At 43.4% G+C, this 19,320-nt stretch overlaps 1 protein-coding gene across 7 annotated transcripts in view; it reads right to left on the reverse strand.

Moving 5' to 3' along the window:
* Nucleotides 1–19,320, reverse strand: part of sox5 (SRY-box transcription factor 5) — an 86,701-nt gene that overhangs the window by 7,479 nt on the left and 59,902 nt on the right. For 5 of the 7 annotated variants that reach the window (XM_029495226.1, XM_029495225.1, XM_029495224.1 and 2 more), the window contains exons 8-10: nt 18,042–18,127; nt 9,864–10,028; nt 3,696–3,891 (exon numbers count right to left, since the gene is read on the reverse strand). In XM_029495226.1, coding sequence (XP_029351086.1) covers nt 3,696–3,891; nt 9,864–10,028; nt 18,042–18,127 — 447 coding nt within the window. The remainder of the gene's footprint in view (nt 1–3,695; nt 3,892–9,863; nt 10,029–18,041; nt 18,128–19,320) is intronic. The other 2 variants (XM_029495229.1, XM_029495228.1) reach the window with 1 other exon arrangement.

A 19,320-nucleotide genomic window follows, 5' to 3' on the forward strand; every position in this document is an offset into this window, starting at 1 on the left:
AAAGTGAATGCACATATTGATCTGATTCATTACTGATGTCAGTATTTATATAAACCATACATTGCTTTTAAAGTGAAGTAAATGTGTGTATATGTGTGTGTGTGTGTCTTTATGTTTGGGAAGAAGGCAGGAGGTTCTCATCCAGAATAAATCTTCCCCTGAACCATGAGGTAAAGACATTAACATACAGTTGATGAGGTGAATTTAGTCTGGGGCATGTGTGTGTGTGAGGGGGGGTACTTGTCAGACTTGTGCACATGTACACACATATATTGACCACTTGAGCTCATCAAGTAGGACATGTGAGTCAGACTGTGCCTGTAGCTGGCCTTGCATCATGCTGCCCACTGCCTCCCCACCTGCCCTCAGCCATGCACAAGTACTGACTCAATTAAGACTTCAATCTCTGGATTCCCCTTTATATGACATTAAAACATTCAACATTCACTTCCTTCCCCCCTCTTTACGAGTGCACACACACACCCACACTTCCCTCTCTTTTCATCTGAACCCAACACTTAGAACAGAGGTGGCCATATGACTCCTATTATGGCTGAAATGTCTTGCTAATTTCCGCGGTTGACAACATCTGCCCTGCCGCCAAGCAAAGATCAAATCTCTTCGCTCCTCTTCACCACCTATTATTTGTATTATTTCCGCAGCTTAGCGGCCGATGAGGCATCTGCTCTGATCGTATGTGTATGTATGCGCGTGATTGTGCGCACTGCTATCGCCTCTCTCTATCAGCCGGGTTAGCTCTTAACAAAGAGCCATGGCTGGCTTATGGGGCCTTTATCTACGCTAATCCGCACTGCTAATGCCATCTCAGGCCAGATTACCAGTTTCAGATTGGTAATGACAGAGCCGTGAACTCTTTCAGAAGTCATAACCGGAAAATCTGGATGTGAGCGGGGCTGAAAAGGGGGTGGAGTGGGGTGAGAGAGGACAGAAAAGGGACAGGAGGGAGAGGGCGATGGAATCGGGTGGCAGTCAATTTTAATCTGCAGTCAAAAGAGAGGGAGGGGGGACAGATAGATATTCTTGTGCATATGAATGTGTGTGTGAATCTTGCCTAGACTGACAGCGATGCCAACCATCCAGACAAGTGAATGTGACCCAGTTAGAAGGGGAGGGGGGGTCTCTCTCTCTCTCTCTCTTTCTCACTCGATACAAACAAATTAAGTCTCTGAGCACCAAATCTCTGCAGACAGGCGCAAAACATTTATGACCACAAAAACAGTCCAGCAGGGAGATCAGAGGGAGCTGCAGTATTTGTCAGCATACAAAGACGAATGTGTGATCCTGGTAGAAGTTACAGGCGCTGACAGCCCTTCAGTTTGGTTTGAGATGAGAAGATGGATGGATGGATGGAATCACAGAAAGAGGAACATGCCTCTGGGATGGTAGGTGTCAAAAAGAAAGAAAGCGAGGTGCACTGTGTAGAAGTTAGGGACAGAAACTCTCCTACCAATCTGCTATGGACTAAATGAACTGAGTGAGTTTTACCTGCAGATACGTACAAAACCCTGTACAAGCATTATCAATTTATATTCTTCTTTCAAAAGCCGTCAAAAGGCATCGTCCATTTTTTCCATACTTAGAATTGATATGTGTTAAATGAGGGTTCATTTAAAGCCAAATTCACTTGTATACCCATTTATATAAAATATCACCCTTCATTCATTCATTCATTCATTCATTCATTCATTTTCTACCGCTTATTCGTTTACCCCGGACAGGTCACCAGTCCATCACAGGGCCAACACACAGAGACAGACAGAGGAGAACAACCACTCACACTCACACTCACAGCCACCTATTAACCCAAACACAGGAAACCCACACAGGCACGGGGAGAACAAAACTTCGCACAGAAAGGCCCCAGGCCCGGGAACCGAACCTGTGACCTTCTTGCTGTGGAGCAACAGCGCTAACCACAATGCGAATGTGCTGCCCCTGCAAAATTTCATATGAAAATAATACGTGTTTAGATTACTCATTTGAATAATCACAACACAAACACCTTTCTTTTAAAGTACATGTGCAGTACAGTGTTTTTCAAAGCACACTGATATATTTACAGTAAAATGTATCACTTTACTCTTGTAGTTGGTTAAGGTGGATCTAATTTTATGTATTATAAGCTTTATATACTTTCTGATCAAATATGCTGAAGCAGAAATACACCTTTTTTCTGAAAAATAATTTCTGTGTACATTTCTGGATTTAATAGTGATCACAGATTTTTGTATCTGTCTATTTAAATCAACACACACAGGCACACACTCACTCCCAAATCAACAATGACTGCCTCTAGACTCTTTTCCAATTTGCCTGCCCTTTCCATCCCATCTGAACCCGGAACAGGAATCCTAATTCGAGGATGAACCACAATAAGGAATCTGCTGGTGACTGGGCGCTTTAACTTGGCAACAGATGGGCCCATGAGTTCATACAACATGACTGGGATCTGCGGCACAAAACACACTGGTATCCACACACAAATAATTCAGCGGGGATCACACAGAAACTTTAAACACTGTAATCCATTTTTCTGAACAAAAAACATCTGGGACCGCAAATCCACTAATCTGATATTAAATCCGCAGATTTGTTGAAAAACAGTGAGATTAGCCAAGAAGTCAGAAAAAAATGACTAACTGCCTATTGCATCGGAGGAGGAGGTGGGATTGTGTTTGTGTGTGTGCGTATGAGCCTTTGTGTGTGTTTGAGTGTATGTTTGAGTGTGTGTGCTGTCATTGTGTCATTAATGCTGGGTGTTTGCGCTGTCCTGGCTCATGTAAGAGGCTTGTCTAATCTCATTGGTGATACCTCCTGTCTGTCATGCACTACTCTCTTTATTATTCCCCCGCTTCCATCGCTCGGGAAAAAAAAAAAAAAGTGCTAATCCCCATCCCTCCCTCTCTCTCTCTCTCTCTCTCTCTCTCTCGCTCTCTCTCTCGCTTTCTCTGTCTCTCTCTCTCCCCTCACTTTTATTCCTCTGTCTCTTTCAGTCACTAATAAACACATAACAATGAAGCAGCCCCGAGGCAAATAGCGACAGGGAAGAAACACAAACACACTAATTATAGCCTGTTACATATGTGTAATATTTGAACTATCAGTGTTGCGTGAAAAATGGATTAAGAGTACAAAATAGTGATTCATTTATGTCATATTTTATGTATGTGTGCATATGGCTGGGTATGATTATGGTACTGGCACACACAACAATGGCGACACTATGAGGAAAACACTATTCCCATCATCGCCACTACCAGAACTATTACTGTTTTCCTTAAAGGCATACATTGTCATGGTGGGAACCATTTTGCCTTTCATTACTGGAGTACATGCTCACTTATACCATATGTTTACAATATGTATTCATTCACATGTTGTGTTCTTGCATTGGAAGGCTGTTTTGGATTTACTACAACTACCATCTTTTTTTCTTCATTTATAATAACAATAATAATATGTGTGGTCATTGTTACATGCACATTCATGTAGCTCAGCTGTGGGCTTTGTAGGAAAATGACTTGCCCATTCTTAGTGCTGTCTGAAAAAGCAAACTGGAAGTTTGTTGTGGTGATTTTTGTCAAACCTACCAAAAAGACTGAAGTCATAATAATGTGGTATTTTCCTTCAAGTTTCCTTTGGCGCAGTTTTGATGAATACTTTAGTTCGCTTACCTATTGAGCTGACTCTGCTTGGGGGTCCTCCGATGCTGGAGGGGGCGACACTGTGCTTCATGGAGCCAGCGGGGCCCATCTTGGCGGCGGCAGCAGCAGCAGGGACCTGTGGGGAAGTTGGGGGGGAGTTGGGTGACTTGCTCTCGGATGCCTTAGGCTTGGCCGACAGGTTCAGTGGCTGTGCACCCTCACTGTCCTGCAAAAACCAAAACAGCACAGTTTCGCCTGCTGTGACCACCGTAAGAATTTGGGAACGGGAGGCAGGAGGAACCCCTCGCACTCCCTCACCGAGATCACTCGCAAGTGAGGCTTTTACATGTGCGAATTAAACTTGAGCCCATGCACAGCAATCTGACGCAAGCCTCGCGGGACAAATGACAAGGTGCATGCCGCTGCCTGTCTCCAAACAGCTCATCAAAAGCAAAAAAGAAAAATAATTTAAATAAAATAAACAGCACAAACAAAAAGAAATAAGCAGATATTTCAGTGCAAACCACTGACATTAACATGCAAAATAAATTATGTCCAATTACAACAAACTCACCCTTCAATGGGGTGATTCATGCACATGCACACTCTACATGCATGCTGTAGTTAACGTGCATTACTGTACAATGCTGCTCCTCAACATGCTTCAAACGAGGCCAGCGGCAAGAGCAACAATCAGGAGAACAAACACCTTCAAATCATTTAAAGAACAACAGTAGACTCCTCTTTATCTCTCTCACGAATAATAACACCTCTCACAGACTCACAGTCTTTCTAAGGGAAGACTAAAGACTAGATGACGTCTCAACATATCACACAGCAAATGGAACAGAGGGTTGTCTGCCACTTCAATGTGCACTTGCTCCATTAGAAGCAGCAAACCAGTAGCACTTTCTGCCTCAAAGACAACCGCACACAAATGCAGAGGCAACCAATCGATACATCTTTCTGAAGCATCTACTTTTTTATGAGCCATGTTGATGTTGCCGACAATATTTATATACTAAGGCAGAGGCCATGCAGTATGACGCCAAAAAGGTGTCTGCATTCGCATATCTGCATCATTAAATTTGCTCGTACGTCTAAATTAGTGGATGTCTGCGCTCAAACACATGCAGCAGACAGCAGCCCCTAAATGTGGACCACCACTGAAATCTCTAGGCTGTTATCATGTTAATTGTCATGGCAACATCACCCCTGCCAATGACCTAATCCAATCAGGGTGAGCTTCAGAGGGTCACATGACAGGAAGGAAGGAATTAGATCGCAGAGGGGCCAGATGTACACAAACCACTCTGTGTAATTAAAACTGTGCAATTAAAAGGCAGACACAACATGGGGCAAGGGGCATCTTAATGTGCCAGCCAATAAAGATCCACAACAATCATGAACATACTTAGGAAGAACTATTTGTTTTGAGATTATTTGTTTCGCATTACTATAAGAGCAGTGTACATTTTAGAAAGGAATTTTTTAGCATTGCAGGTGCAGGCTTATTGTAGTTAAATTCAACCCATAGAACAGAACTGAAACATTATTTTTCTTTATTTTCCGATCATTAGTCTAATTGCTGCTTAGGAGGAGAAGAATCCAGCATACGGTTGGATCCAAAAAGAGAGCAAGTACTGCAAGTGTGTGTGTGTGTGTGTGCGGTATCTCCACTCATTAAGGCCGACTTTCCCTGATTCCCACTCCTTGAGTCGTACTAAGCCTTATGAGCCCCTCACAACTCAATTAAGCCCTTCCAATTAAGCCCCTACATGTGTACGTGCCTGTGCATGTGTGGTTTCAAGTTGGTGTGTGCGTGCATGCATTCGTGTGTGATGAGGCCTAACCGGATTGTCCTTCATTAGGGGGGTCTTTCTCAATAGATGGAGGACCCCCAAAGATGTCTTCAGTGAGACAATGGGCCCGGCGAAGAAGAGGAGAGAAAGGAGAAGAGAAAAACTAAGCAGGATGTTCTCAATCCTGACCCAAACTATGGTGGGCTTTGGCTGGGAACATGTTTGAATATTTATTACAAATAGATAATGCCTCTGCCTCTTGTACAGTGGATGGGGGAGTTTCCTCTCTGCGCCAAGCCAAATCCTATGGTGGGAAGGTGGCCAACCTGCATTATGCCAGTGTGGCGGAATTAGTTTAGACAGTGGAGCTGAGAGGCTTGGACCGACTTGTTTATGTGCGTGTGTGTCATTGTTCAACAAGCTCTAAATCTCATGACTGTGTGTGTGTGCTCGCATGTGCGCTTGTGTGTGTGAGGCCTCTAAAGCCTCTTGGAATCTTGAATTAATACAATTGCTTTTGTGTCTCTCTTGGCTGATGAAACAGTCTCCAGCTTTGAGGCCGAAAACATGCAGAGTGACAGCGAGAGCCAGAGGGACAGAAAAAGAGAGAGCGAGACATAGAGGAGGCAGGGGGTGAGAGATAATGTGTGTGTGTGTGCGTGTGTGTGTAGGATGTAGCACTTTTGTGGATGTAGACATGTGAAAGTGACATCAGGGTTCTGAATCTTATCACAAGGGCTGACGGTTCAATTAACAAGACCAATGCCGTTTATCCTGGTCAGGTCTGTGTGCACGTAGGTGTGTGTGTAGGTGTGTGTGCTACAGCGACCATATCACCACCTTTCATGTGCCTCTCAGCTATAAGTGCCTATTTGGATTTTAATTATATTGTCTTATTCAATTCTATCAGACAGCAGACGACACAGAGGAGGCAGATACGACACTGTTTTTCACACTAAGTGGCAACAATTTACTAACAAACCAACACCTTAACGATGTAAATGCACTTCATATTTTCAACTAATTTGTTTTCAGAGACACGGCTTTGCCTTGACAGTCTAACTGGCTTATTTATTTATTTATTTTTTTGTCTGTTTTTGTTTTACTTTTTCAATGAGACCTTGTATAATGATGTTTAAATGAATTTAGAAAAATGTGTATGTGTGTATGTGTGTGCGCGTGCGTGAATCTATATACACACACACACGTATAAAAACATGCACGTATATATGTGTGTATCTTCTGAATTGCTGAATTGAAGGTATATGAATTCAAGGATACATTCCAAAACCTTTACAAGTTTTTTATGATTACACCAGGCCATTAAGGAGCATTTATAGATGAATGACACTTTTGTAAGAGCCTCAACAGCAAACATAGAGCCGCAACCCACTTCACAAAAACCTTTTAAAGTGATGGCAGGGGCCTGTAGTGTGTGCACGTGTGTGTGTGTGTGTGTGTGTGTGTGTGTGTGTGTGTGTGTGGGCACACAGTCAGTCACGGTGATATTGGCAGCAGTTTGCCGGTCGCATATCGTCATTACATGCCAGATGTTTGGAGCGGATGTTTTCTTCTCCATTTCAGCTGATGCTAAATCTAAAATTTAAATGTCTGTGCGCAGGTCAACAGTTGTTGAGCTACGCTGGATACATAAATACTGTGCACAATGTACCCGAGTACATAAAGTGCATTGACAAAATTGTACAAGTACCAAGTTACAACTTAAAAAAAACATTTCCTTTTATTATTGTGCTTAAGTAAAGAGTATAATTTTTTAACTCAGCCTTTTACAAAATATAAGTGCAGCACATTCTGCAGACAGCATTCTTTATGAGCATTACAGAGCATCAATATAGCACAGATGTATCCATTTCAGATGGTGCTCATTGGAGCTTTATATACTTTTGGATATAATGGTAAAATAATTATATGTTTCTATGTGAAACCATAATCCTGATGCAAATAACTAAACCTAGTGGAGTAAAAAAATACCCTAAAATGTAGAGAAGTAGAGTGAGCCATGAAATGAAAATACTCAAGTAGTCTAAATGCATTTCAAATACTGTGGTCATTGTAAAATGAGCAAATGTGTTTAGTTACTTACCACAACTGCGTGCGTGTAATGCATGTCAGCAAATGGGGTACATATGGTGTATCATTTGAACTGGCACTATTGTATGGGCCTGCATGCATGCCTGCCTACATCTGAAAATCCACTCTTGCGTATAAAAAAGCTGAATGTATGTATGCTGCAGTGATTTGTGCCTCACTTGTGTGTATGTATGTATGTGTGTGTGTGTGTGGGTGAAGGGGCTGCATGGTCTCTGGGTGGTATCTTGTTCAACACCTGTGTGTGCGCCTGTACATGTGTGCCAATGGGAGTGTGTATGTGCCTGTGTCTCACCCGAGGGTAAAGCACTTAAGCATTGTGTGCCTGAGTCCAAACAGCTGTGAGCAGAGGTAGGCAGCGGGTCTCTAAATGACTAGAGACCTGAGATAGAGCGCGCAGGGGGAGCACACCTCTGAAATATACATGTCACTCACCCAAAGAGAGATGGAAGCAGAGAGAGAGTGTGAGAGCGGTCAGACAGAGTGATAAGAATTCAAAAAGACAGAGGTGGACAAAAAAGAAAAAAGAAGAAAGAAACATTATTTATCTAATGCTGCTCTTACAAACAGAACTACTACATGGGGGAGTAACGCCAAAACTGCTCTGTGGTCGATTGGCCATTTAGTCTCCGTGGGGTCTGTTGGGGTCCATGTGGCGTCCATACTCCAGTCTGCCACTCCCACTGGACTGAGGAGGTTTGGGGAGGTTTGGGGGGGGGGGCATTATGGCTTTCCAGGTCTCCTCCACCACAGGCCCCAGCACTTGCCCATCAGCTCCAATCCATATATATGGTAATAAGACAAGTGTGTCAATGGGGTGGGATGGAGGTGCATGTGTGTGTGATGGAGGTGAAGGTAGGGGTTGATGGACGAGGAAGCAGGGGTGCAGGCTCTGGGGTCAAACACAAGCTTTAATCTGGACAAGGAGCTTGGCCTTGTAGTGGGAGAATGTGTGTGTGTGTGTCTGTGCGCATGGAGGTGGCACAGGCTGAGAACAATGTGGGAAAAGAAACTGTGATGATGGAGGATGATTAAGTAGCAAGTAGCAAAGAAGAGGAAGTGGAAGTGGAAGCACAGAAAGAGGGGAAGAAAAAGTGAAGGAAGTTGGGAAACTTTGATTCATGGGATAAAATGCGGGGTTAGGACTAATCTGAATTCAGATTGTCAAACTCTGTGGGACTTTGATAGTCTTGTCCCACACTTAAACTGACTAGCCTGACCCTGTGTGTGTTGATTTGTGACTGACCACTACACTTGCAGGGGGGCCCCAGGACAGACAGAGGACAGCAGGGTGCATGTGTGTGTGTGTGTATGGGTGACGGGAGGTGGTCAGGGTCCCAATGGCCCACCAGATATTCATAGAATTCCACTTGAATGGACACAAGGCTTCCCCTCGCCCCTATTGGGCAGCCAGCCGAGAAAACAGCACAAATGCCAATACATCCTCAAATCCACCGCGACCAGATACCAGCTGGAGTTTTGTGATAAAGTTGGAGTGTTTGATTTTGCAGAGGTGACTGTGAGTTTTTTTTTTTTTTTTTTTTTTTTCCCAGGCACAAAGTACCAAGGTGTCCATTAGTATGAGGAGCTGACCGTTGCTTCGGACATTTGTTTGTAAAAACAAAACAAAACACAAAAAACTATAATAAAAAAACAAAAAACAAAAAACCAAAAACCCAAAAAAACAAAAAACAGAAAATCAGGATGCTATGCAAGATTAAAACAAGCCTGGATACACACTTTCAGATCATGCACTGCGGTGAAAGACAATCTCATCCAAGCAGACATTCAGCATCTCGGTCTGTGTTGTAACATTAGAAGGGCCAGAGTCAGGCACAGTTTGTTCGGCAGAATAAATAAATGCCATATTTGGAGTCCAAAAAGTTGTAATTTCTTAAATAGGCAAAATAATTTGCTGGTTCAGAATAAATTTCAACAGAAATAAACATATTCTCTGGGAAATTAGTGTCTGGGAAGGAAGGCAGCAAGGCAATTGCACCAGAATCGAGATAAATGAAATTTATTTTTGTAAAATGCTGGAAACAAATTGATTTGCAGAAAAAAATAGGTGGATATATTGTGACTCCACTGGGGGGATTAATTACAGACAAAAACAGTCTGATTTGAGGTCAAATTCCTATTTTAAGAATGAAAATGTTTTAGCCTGTATCTGTTTTCCTGGACTGGACATTTGAAGAAAACCAGCTGACAGCTGACCCTCTAAACCCCAGAATCCACTGGCAGTTCTAGTGTTAAACACATACCCAAGCACACGTTTCTCTTTTACCTTGGTCTTGTTAGGCAGTGGGGAGCTGCGGCCCTTGTCACTCTGTGGGTGTGTGTTGGTGGGTGGTGAGTGTGTGCCCAGGTTGGCTTGAGGTGGCAGGTTGCCTCCATGCTGCTTGGCCCCCGGGGACACCTGCATGGCCGCCAGCTGAGCTGCATATAGCTGCTACAAGGTCAGAGAGACAGGTAGAGAGACAGACAGGGTTAGAGTTGGAGAAGTGGGGGGAAAGAAAGGAAGAAGAAGAGTAAGAGGGGAGATGACGGGAGGAGGAAAAAAGGGAGAAGAAAGGCACAACATGAATAAATGAATACTTGGGAGCACACAAATGAAAAAGAAGTCGCCGGCTAAAAAGCTCTGGAAGAAAAGGCCATTAGTGGCCCGGCCTCTGTTTGTGTGACACACACGGAAAGATAGAGAGGGACATCTCCACTGTCAACCCCCTCCCTCACCCCATGGGAGAAGTGCTAACAGCCTCTCTGACAGGCCCAGAGATGGCCATGTCCCCTCCAGGTGCATCGTGGGAGAAAAGGGAAAACATTCTGGCTATCGAGGTCATGCTGGAGAGCCCAGCTCTTGCTCAAGGTGAAAAAAAGTGATGACGGAGGGGGGAAAGAGAGAGAGAGCGTGAGAGAGGGAGACAGAGGGAGGAAAAATTTGTGGAGCTACATGCCAGATGGGACATGCCAGAAGTGTCTCATGCCCCTGCGATGTTTTGAGTGTGCTGACAATAAGATGCTGAAACGCACAGAAACGCTACAAAATAGTCTGAAGCAAAGATAAATTGATTCAATATTTGCCGAGGGAAACAAACACAAATAAATAAATAAATAGTTTTCCCAATTCTTATTTATGTATTTAATTAATTTCTAATTAAATAAAAGCATTATGGCGTGAGCTGCTATGGTGTGAACATACTCGGGGAATATTTATGCAATACCATTGTATCACACAAAACAGTCTCTGGCCAGTATTTCCACAGCAACAGACACAACATAATATTCACAACTTGGAAGGAGCTTCAATATTCATAAACGCTTCTTTCTGCCTCTCTATCTTCCTCCTCAAAATCATCCAGCGAGGCTCAATTACTTTCATGTCGGCTAATACAAATCTCCAAGATGCTGTTTTGTTTTTCTCAGAATTGTTATTCCCTCCTCTGAAGAGCAACAGAACGGTTGTTTTTGCGAGAAGTAACTGATGTGTTGGTTTTTTTTTTTTTTTTTGAATAGTTATAATTGTTATTATTTATTTCTGGTGGAAGATTTTTCTGGAAGAGGACCATTCTTTTTTTTCTTTTTTTCTTTTTTTTGAGTTTAACTTCCGTCCTTCTGTTGGTGCTTGGCTGCCGGCCACCAGCGTCAAACAAAGGCTGGTTTATGCAAATGGACAAGGAAGAGATGCTGTCACTGCTATTTCTCTCTCTCTCTGTCTGTTTGTACCTCTCTCTATCTCTCTTGACAGCCACATTAGCGTCTGCTCTCCTCTGCTATCTTAAATAAAGACATTTATCTCTTTTTATACAAACAAGAAAAAAAAAAAAAAGAGACATTCAAACTGGCAGCACACACACTTACACAAAGAAGCACTTTTTGGGAAGAAACTCATATTTGAATGTGAAATACTCTCTGCCTGACTGTCACTCACATGTGGCAACAACAATATTCACTATGCAACAATGCAACAGCATTGTAAAAGCAACATGATTTCTGTTGCAATGCTGTCTCTTTCTATTCAGTCTATGTAATCTGACACAAAGATCAAAACTGGGCATAAAGTAACTTAAACACAGACAACTCACTGAGATGGAATTCTCTAAATTAAAGAAATGCTGCGCTGTGCAAGTAATGTTGAAAGGCAGTCGTATTAGTGCGCTCTTCTCTCAGTATCAGATTTTTGTTTCTTGCACCGTGCTGTAAAAGACATGGACATGAACATTTGTTCTCACACAGTTGCGGTTTACCGAAGACTTTGATGCATGTTTGGAAATAAACCTGTGTCCGCGTGTCAGCACCTGCCACTGTGGGGAACAATGATAATTGAGCTACATCAGGTAGACTGGGCGTGCTGCTGATGCTGCTGATGTGGAAGCCAGCGGGGGATCGGCCATGCTTCGGCGAGCTACAGTATATGGACGCCGTACGGAGGACCAGCTTGCTGAGATCAGATCAGCCTTCATTTGTCCATTTCTCTTCAATTAGCTGCACCGTGGCTCCTGGAAGAGAGAGTGATGGGGGGGGCAGCCGAGCATGAACACCCCACCACCCCCCCCTCCCTATCCTACCAGCCAAACCCCCTAGCGAGTGGACCACAGGCGGTGTGTGTATGTGTGCGTGCATATGTGTGTGTGTGTGTGTGTGTCCTGCCATATTCGGACCAGTGGTTCAAAGGCCTCTTTATTTGTGGAGTGAATTGAGTTCCATTACAAGGCCAGCTCCCGTCACTCAAAGCCTGCTCAATGGGCCGGCGAGCAATGGCGACACACACACACACACACACACACACACACTCGAATTACAGAGGGCAGAGGTACTGTGGAGCGCGCCTAGAGCGTCGCCACAACGACATGCATGTCAACAAACAGGAAGTGACAGCGCAAAGCCCCCTGGGTTGACTGGAGGAGTGAGCATACACAGACAGGCACAGGCACACACACACACACAACACAATGGGTGATGGGGGCTGCAATTGTAGTTGCAGGATGAAACTAAGGAATTTGTCACTCACTTGCCAGGCATACGGTGGAGCTGTGTGTGTGTGTGTGTGCGAGTCTGTGCGTCATTTTGAACTGTTGGGGCTTGTGTCTCGCTCTTTCTGACGCTAATCGCTACATTTGAGGGGCGATGTATACAGATCTGCATGTGTTTGTGTGTGCGTCTTGCACATGAACACGTCTAGTGGTCAGTGTGTGCTTGTCACGACTTGCGCATCCAGAGGTATGTTACGTGTGTGCATCTGTGTCTGGAGTTCTATTGATGAGTGGTGAAAAGGTGACGTGTGATTATTGGCGTTCTCTGGGTGAAGACATGTTTGGTATTAGCACTATTGATACTGTGTGTGCGCTCGCATAGACACAATAAGCTGCTATTTCTTCTGTCATCTTAGTTGGTGGAGATCTGTGTGTGTATGCGTGAGAGCCCTGGTCAATAATCTGCAGCTTTAGTCAGATTACCAGCTTGCTTGGTCTTTGTTGCCGGAGTTAGTGGCGCTTCAGAGCAGTTTGAGCTCTATTGTTTACGTGGACAACGGGGACTATTGTACACATCTTAATGGATTCTTCTCTGTCTTTCTGTCTGTCCGACTTCCTGCCTGTCTGACCACATTTTTTTAAGCTGCAGCGTATTTTAGTGCTGAAGGACAAAAAAGACAAGAAGCACGCGTTGAGTCAGAGACACAAACACTTCTCTGTCTTTAAATTACATCAGCCTCTCAATAGATTTCTCTTTTTTCCTTATTTAGTCAGTCAATAAAAAAAACAAAGCAAAACAAAAAAACGCCTGACATAAAGGAACTGAAGGTGATAAGGTTCTAGTTGTAACATAATTGTAATGCTTCTTCTACTTTCAGGCTGAAGAGCAAACACAAACATTTGGAATTTACAGACATAGAAATTGACTAACTACATTTCTATATCAATAAGGTGCCACAGATGATTGTGCAGACTTATTATACGTCTCTTTTACTTGTCGCTTCATTTACTCAGATGTGGTAAAACAGAATTTTTGTTTAACTGTAGCAACCTATCTCTGCTGCTATTGATTTCGCATTGACCCCTTGCTGCTATCGCAAAATGGCATTTCCTTACAACTCCTAAAGTCTATACGACTGAGGAGATACCAACGCGGCAGCAATTGTCACATTGAGGAGAGTGCGTCCCCGCACTCAGACGCTCATCCAGATAAGGTTCTGTGGAGAAATGAGCTGCTCAATTGGTTTCGCGTTCACCTTCTCTCATCTATCCCTGCCCCTCTCTTTTCCCCACCGGCCGCCTGCCCGTAGCTCGCCCGTCCATCTCTCCGGTGTACAGTGTGGTAATCCAGGACAATATGTTCTAACATCTGCCTCTCCTTATGATGCCTGACCCACAGTACTGACCCTCTTTATACCATGTCACACACACACGCACGCACACACACACACACACACACACACACACACACACAGGCATATACTTTTGCTCCCTCTCACACATCCATACTTTCTTCATTCTCTCTGTTCATCCTTTTAACTGATCATCCTTCTAAATACCTCCCTGCTACCTCTGTCTTTAGCTCTTTATCTCCAATCTTGCTCTCTTTGACTGGATAAGTGCATTTTTATTTTGTATTTTTCTGCGCTCTGCCTGTCCCTCTCAGTACATTTCTGCGATGCGGATGATATCAATGATATCAAGGGGGTCAATAGGGAGCCAGATTAACATGCTCTTATACACAATGTCACAATCATCCCCCAGATTAAGATGCTAAATGCCAACTTTGTACACTCCAAAGCTTCCATTGCCGTGAAAACCTTCTATGGAGGATTGTGTGCTAAGCTCTCATTATATGAGCTACTCTGTTGATTTCTATGAAGGATGTTTCAAACATAGAAAGAGCTTTAAATCATTGAGAGATTAATACATTTTTCTAAGAACTGCACTTAACTGAAAGCCAAGCTATTGAGGGTGTTCTTTCTTTCTATGTATACAGTTTTAATACTGTGTAATCAGTGTAAAAATCACCACTGATTCCTTCCTTTACTTCTATACTGTACGAGGATGATTTCAAAATTGAGACAGCAAAATGGACATAGATGTGGACTTTACTAAAAGGTTCACCGCGTAATGTCAGGATTTTACACTAATATACAGATAGGGTACACTTACTGGCATCTAAATTTGTTTTATCAGTTTATAGTATAATTTGTGGCTCTTTGTTGTTATTGTAGAACTGCTCATATTATTATGAGATGTTTTGAAGTGCATTCATTCATTTATTTTCAACTGCTTATCTGTCAGGGCCACAGGGGTTGGGGTTGTTTGATATTAAACAACAAAAGTGTTTGCTTTCCCATGACTTCAGGGTTATATCAGGTTGAGTTTTGAGATGACAGTTCAAAGAGAATCAAAAGAGAATGTGCCACAAATCAGGTGCAAAGTCAGGCCAGGAGGCAGTAACAAAAAGCAGCATTAAGTTGGATGATAGGAAATGTTGGATTTGGAATTTCTTTGGGCTGAATGTCCACCTGAGAGTAAAAGTTGGGAGGCTTTGATGCTTTTTCAAGTTTCCCACCTTAGCGCATGTGCAATATTGCTCAAGTGGCTCTCATTCTATAAATCGCAAAGATACAGAATGAAGAGAAAGAACATTACTTTGTATGATATTTGGATCAGTAACTTCTGGGTTTTTCGGTGCCTGGTACAGCTTTAATGCTGTGCTGTGTCAGTAGGTGAAAGCTGTGTGGGCTTCCTGTATTAGCATCACTGTATCTCTTTCCCCAGTGAGTTTATTAAGGCCTGTTAGTGTACTGAGGAGGCAGAGGTCATGACCCAGGCCAATGAAACCCATAAGTATTGCATATCGGTGAAACTTCAACATCAATCATTTTATAGGTCAATTGCACTATTTAATTGTTGTTTTTGCTTTTTTCTATATTTCTTTCAACTGAGAAAACACCCTTGCAAATCTACAGGAAACAAAAATCAAGAATATATTGATTTGCACTATTAATTATGTAGCTGTGTGGTAAATTGTAGATAAGAAAACATTAATCCCAATAATTAGGTGTCCATATATTTCTGTGTGTGCGGTTCAAGTGTCCATGTCTTAACGTATCTCAGTCCAGTTTATTGTGTATAGCATGGGAAAATTGTCTTTCTATTTGTCCGTGCGTCTCAGCTAAGTGGGCTCACTTGGGTCCTTTCCGCCAAACCACTGTGTTGCCGTGGTGACCCGAGGCCTGAACTGACTGTCATGTCTCGTTTCATCGTGACAGAAACACCTCCTTATCAAATGAGGGCGCAGAGACGATCCCAAAGGAAATCCATCCACATTGAGACATCTGTACTTGTGTTAGCCTGGGCAAATCCGTTTCTTTCTGACAAAGCCTTAATCTAAAAGTGTGAGTGTGTATTTGTCTATTTGCGTGTGTGCGTGGATGGATGTGTGTTTTTCTGGGAGGATTGTAAGAAATCTGCTTGTGAGATGTTTTTTTGCACTTGTTGTGTCCTCTCGCCCCTCCCTTCTGGTTTAAAAAAAAAAAAAAAAAATCCAATTGCAAGGTGGACAAAGCCGTTCGACTGGAGATTTTGAGCGAGTCTGAACAGAGTCGAACATATGGACAGCTAGATTGGAGCAGTAATAACAGCACAGAGGACATTATTCTCAGTCTAAACACACGCACACACACACACACACACAAAAGTAATAATGAAAACAGTGACGACAGCGGGGTCCGTTCTCCATGATAGAATTACACAGCTATTCTGTTCTCCCTGTAGTGTCTACCATATGGGACAGCATGTTTAGCTGACAGGTGCAAATGCATTATAGACACTCAGCCTCACCTTTAACCCATATCTTACGATTGCTCCTTGCGTGTGAGCAAGTGACAAATATGTGTATGTCAACTATATATTTGTGTGTGTTATCTTTTGTGATATGTGTCAAAAGAGGCAGTGTAGAGGGCAAAGCGCAGCCTGTCCTGAAGCTAAGCCAGACACATGAGGGCAATGTGTTTCAGACAGGCAACTGAGAGGATGCCCTGCCCACATGGGTTCTTAACCTCTGGGAGACAGGGGCCCCAAAGCCCACGTGGATCTAAATTGTAGTCTGTGAGGTCCAGTCCTATGCGCTTGTCTGCGTGCGGGGGTTGGAGGGAGGAAAATGTGCCGGCTGTCAGGGGTCGGGGACGAGGGTCAGGATTACAAAGCAATCGACCACTTATTCAAAATACAAGGCGCAAAGTCAGATTTATGTTTTTCATAAGTGGAATAACAGATGTTGAGTGTTTACTTTTTTATTTTGTTTCATTTATTTATTTTTATTTTTTTTTTACTGTTCTCTCTTTCTGTGATTCTGTCTCTTCTCTGCTTTCTTACTTATTCACCGCTTGGCCGCCAGGTTTATGGCAGCACAGATCATAGCACATAACACTTGAAAAACCTATGATTGCATGTTCATAATGACTGACCCTTCGCCTGCTTGTAATAAATGTTAATATGAAGTCCCTTCCGACCTTTGAATATCTAAACACAAATCGTCACAAACTTTACACTGGAACATCATACGTCTTGTCACATTCCAAAACTTACCACAATAGACTGACATGGCTGACATCTGGATGCTCTTAACTTACTACATGCAGATTTTTAAAACCTGCCACATCCCAGCAAAACTGATCTACATTGTTGCTCGTGTCTAAAAAAAGTAGATCCCTATTTTTCATTTTGTGTTGTGTCTCAGTACTATTGTCAGTCAGTCCCAAGTCACTCACATGGATATTTTGTCTTGTGGTTTGTGGTTTCGGCTGAATATGCCTGCACACAGGGATTACACAAAAGACAACAGGTGGTGACCACACTATTGTAAGCAAATGGCAGGATTTCACATTGATGAATGTTATTTTCCCACAGGCTTCCAATCATGCCCTTAGTGTATACTATTAAAACATACTTGTAATAATTAACATTGTATTTTGACTACAGCTGGGTACCTGAGAGATCAGGGGAATGTCTAAAGATATTCTGATCTCAAAGTCTTCTAACATCACCCCTAGAAAAGCTCCGACAGTGAGTCTGAAGATTTCTGTCCTGCTCCTGCATTTCCTTCCCCCTGCAAGACAGAGGCAGGGGCGAGGGCTACACTTGTCAGTACTGTGTCACTACTGAGTTCTGATCATGAAGATCATGTTTTTTTCCACACTTTGGCTGAAAATGACAGCTGTCCACCCCCCTGTGGCCGTGTTTGTGATCTTGTATAGCTCAGTGGGCAACAGTGTGCGGTGAGAACACTGTCAGGGTTAGGCGGATTTATTCCAAATGAGACCACCCAAGTGAAAAGGGAAACCGCATCTTTTTGTATCATAATTCTGATTATCAGTATGTCATATTAAGAGGCTTGCAGCTAATGTTGTGATTTCACTGTGTTTTTTTGGCTCAAAGATCTGCCTCCAGTGTGTCCTCTGGGGGTTCTGTGTTCGTACCTGGAGCTGTAAGGGTCCTAGACCTGGTGTGGCAGCAGCAGCAGCAGCCATTGTTGTGGGGATGAGCTGGAGAGGGTAGGGGTCACCTGAGGCAAAAAACAACAATAACAAAAAAACGAAAACAGCAAACATTAGTATTTTCAAATGGTTGGCGATTTTTGTGATTTTACACTTCAGTGCCCTTTTCCTCATTCTTTCCATAGTCCCGTCCTTTTTCCTGTTACATCCCCTTCTTTTCTCATGTCTCTGAATCCTCTTTTTCTCCAACACGCTTATGTCTCTCTCTCTATCTGTGCATCCCCCACTTACCCATCATCCTCTTGTTTTTCTCCTCCATCTCATCCCACCTTCGCCTTTCGCCTCACCCCCATCGACTCCCCTCCCACCACCACCACCTGAGTCCCTCTCTGCAGCTGTTAAAGCCTTCCTTTGTGTGTGCTGCCGGTAGGGCCTTAATGAAAAGCCTGATTGTGTGTCCTCCGCCTTAATACCCCCTGACAAAGAGCAGTGAGGTGAGGGGATTCTGATAAAGCTGGCCCTAGCGTCGTAATTAAGAGCCGCCACTGCCGATTACTGTTCTCTCCTCTCTCCCTTTTTCCCCTGCTCAACTGTCTGTTCTTCTGCTTTGTTGAGACAGGGCTGCTTTCAGTCTCTCTCTCTCGCCTGTGTCCTTCTTGTCGTCATGTTCATCTCTTCAAAAGTTACTCTCCACAAGTGCGCCCCTCCTCCCCTATGTCAGGACTGATAATTCGAGAGATAGATGGACAAACAGGGCAGAGAAGATGACAGAGGTGCAGTGAGAATGAGACAGAGAAAGCACTGGAGGAAAGAACGAGTGCGGATTATTAGTGACCAGGTGCAGATAGGGTGTGCTGTAATTACTCAGAGAGAGAGAAAAAAGGATGGAGAGAAAGGTCAGAGATGAAGGGGGGAGCAGATAGATGCTGAGGGAAGAGGAAAGGTGGGGAGGAGAGATGAGGAAGAGGACTACTTAATTATGGCTGAATAAAATGTACCTGTTGACAGCTTTGGGAGCATATGGACATGCCAACGAACCAAAATATAGTAGATGGGGGAGGTCGGGCCTCTCTACTGGCATCACATCGGAGAAACTTAGCTTTTTCATAGAGAAAACTTTGGAATGTTCATGGGCTTGACCTTTCCTTTCTGACTTCGACTTTCAGTTCAGCAGCCAGCCTCTTAGCCTTATCAGGGCCCTCTATTGTGCATCTGGGTGCCCATATAAATATGTGTGTGTGGGCTTCACATAAGCCAGATT

Source organism: Echeneis naucrates, chromosome 23, assembly GCF_900963305.1.
Source record: "Echeneis naucrates chromosome 23, fEcheNa1.1, whole genome shotgun sequence".
Lineage (NCBI taxonomy): Eukaryota > Metazoa > Chordata > Actinopteri > Carangiformes > Echeneidae > Echeneis > Echeneis naucrates.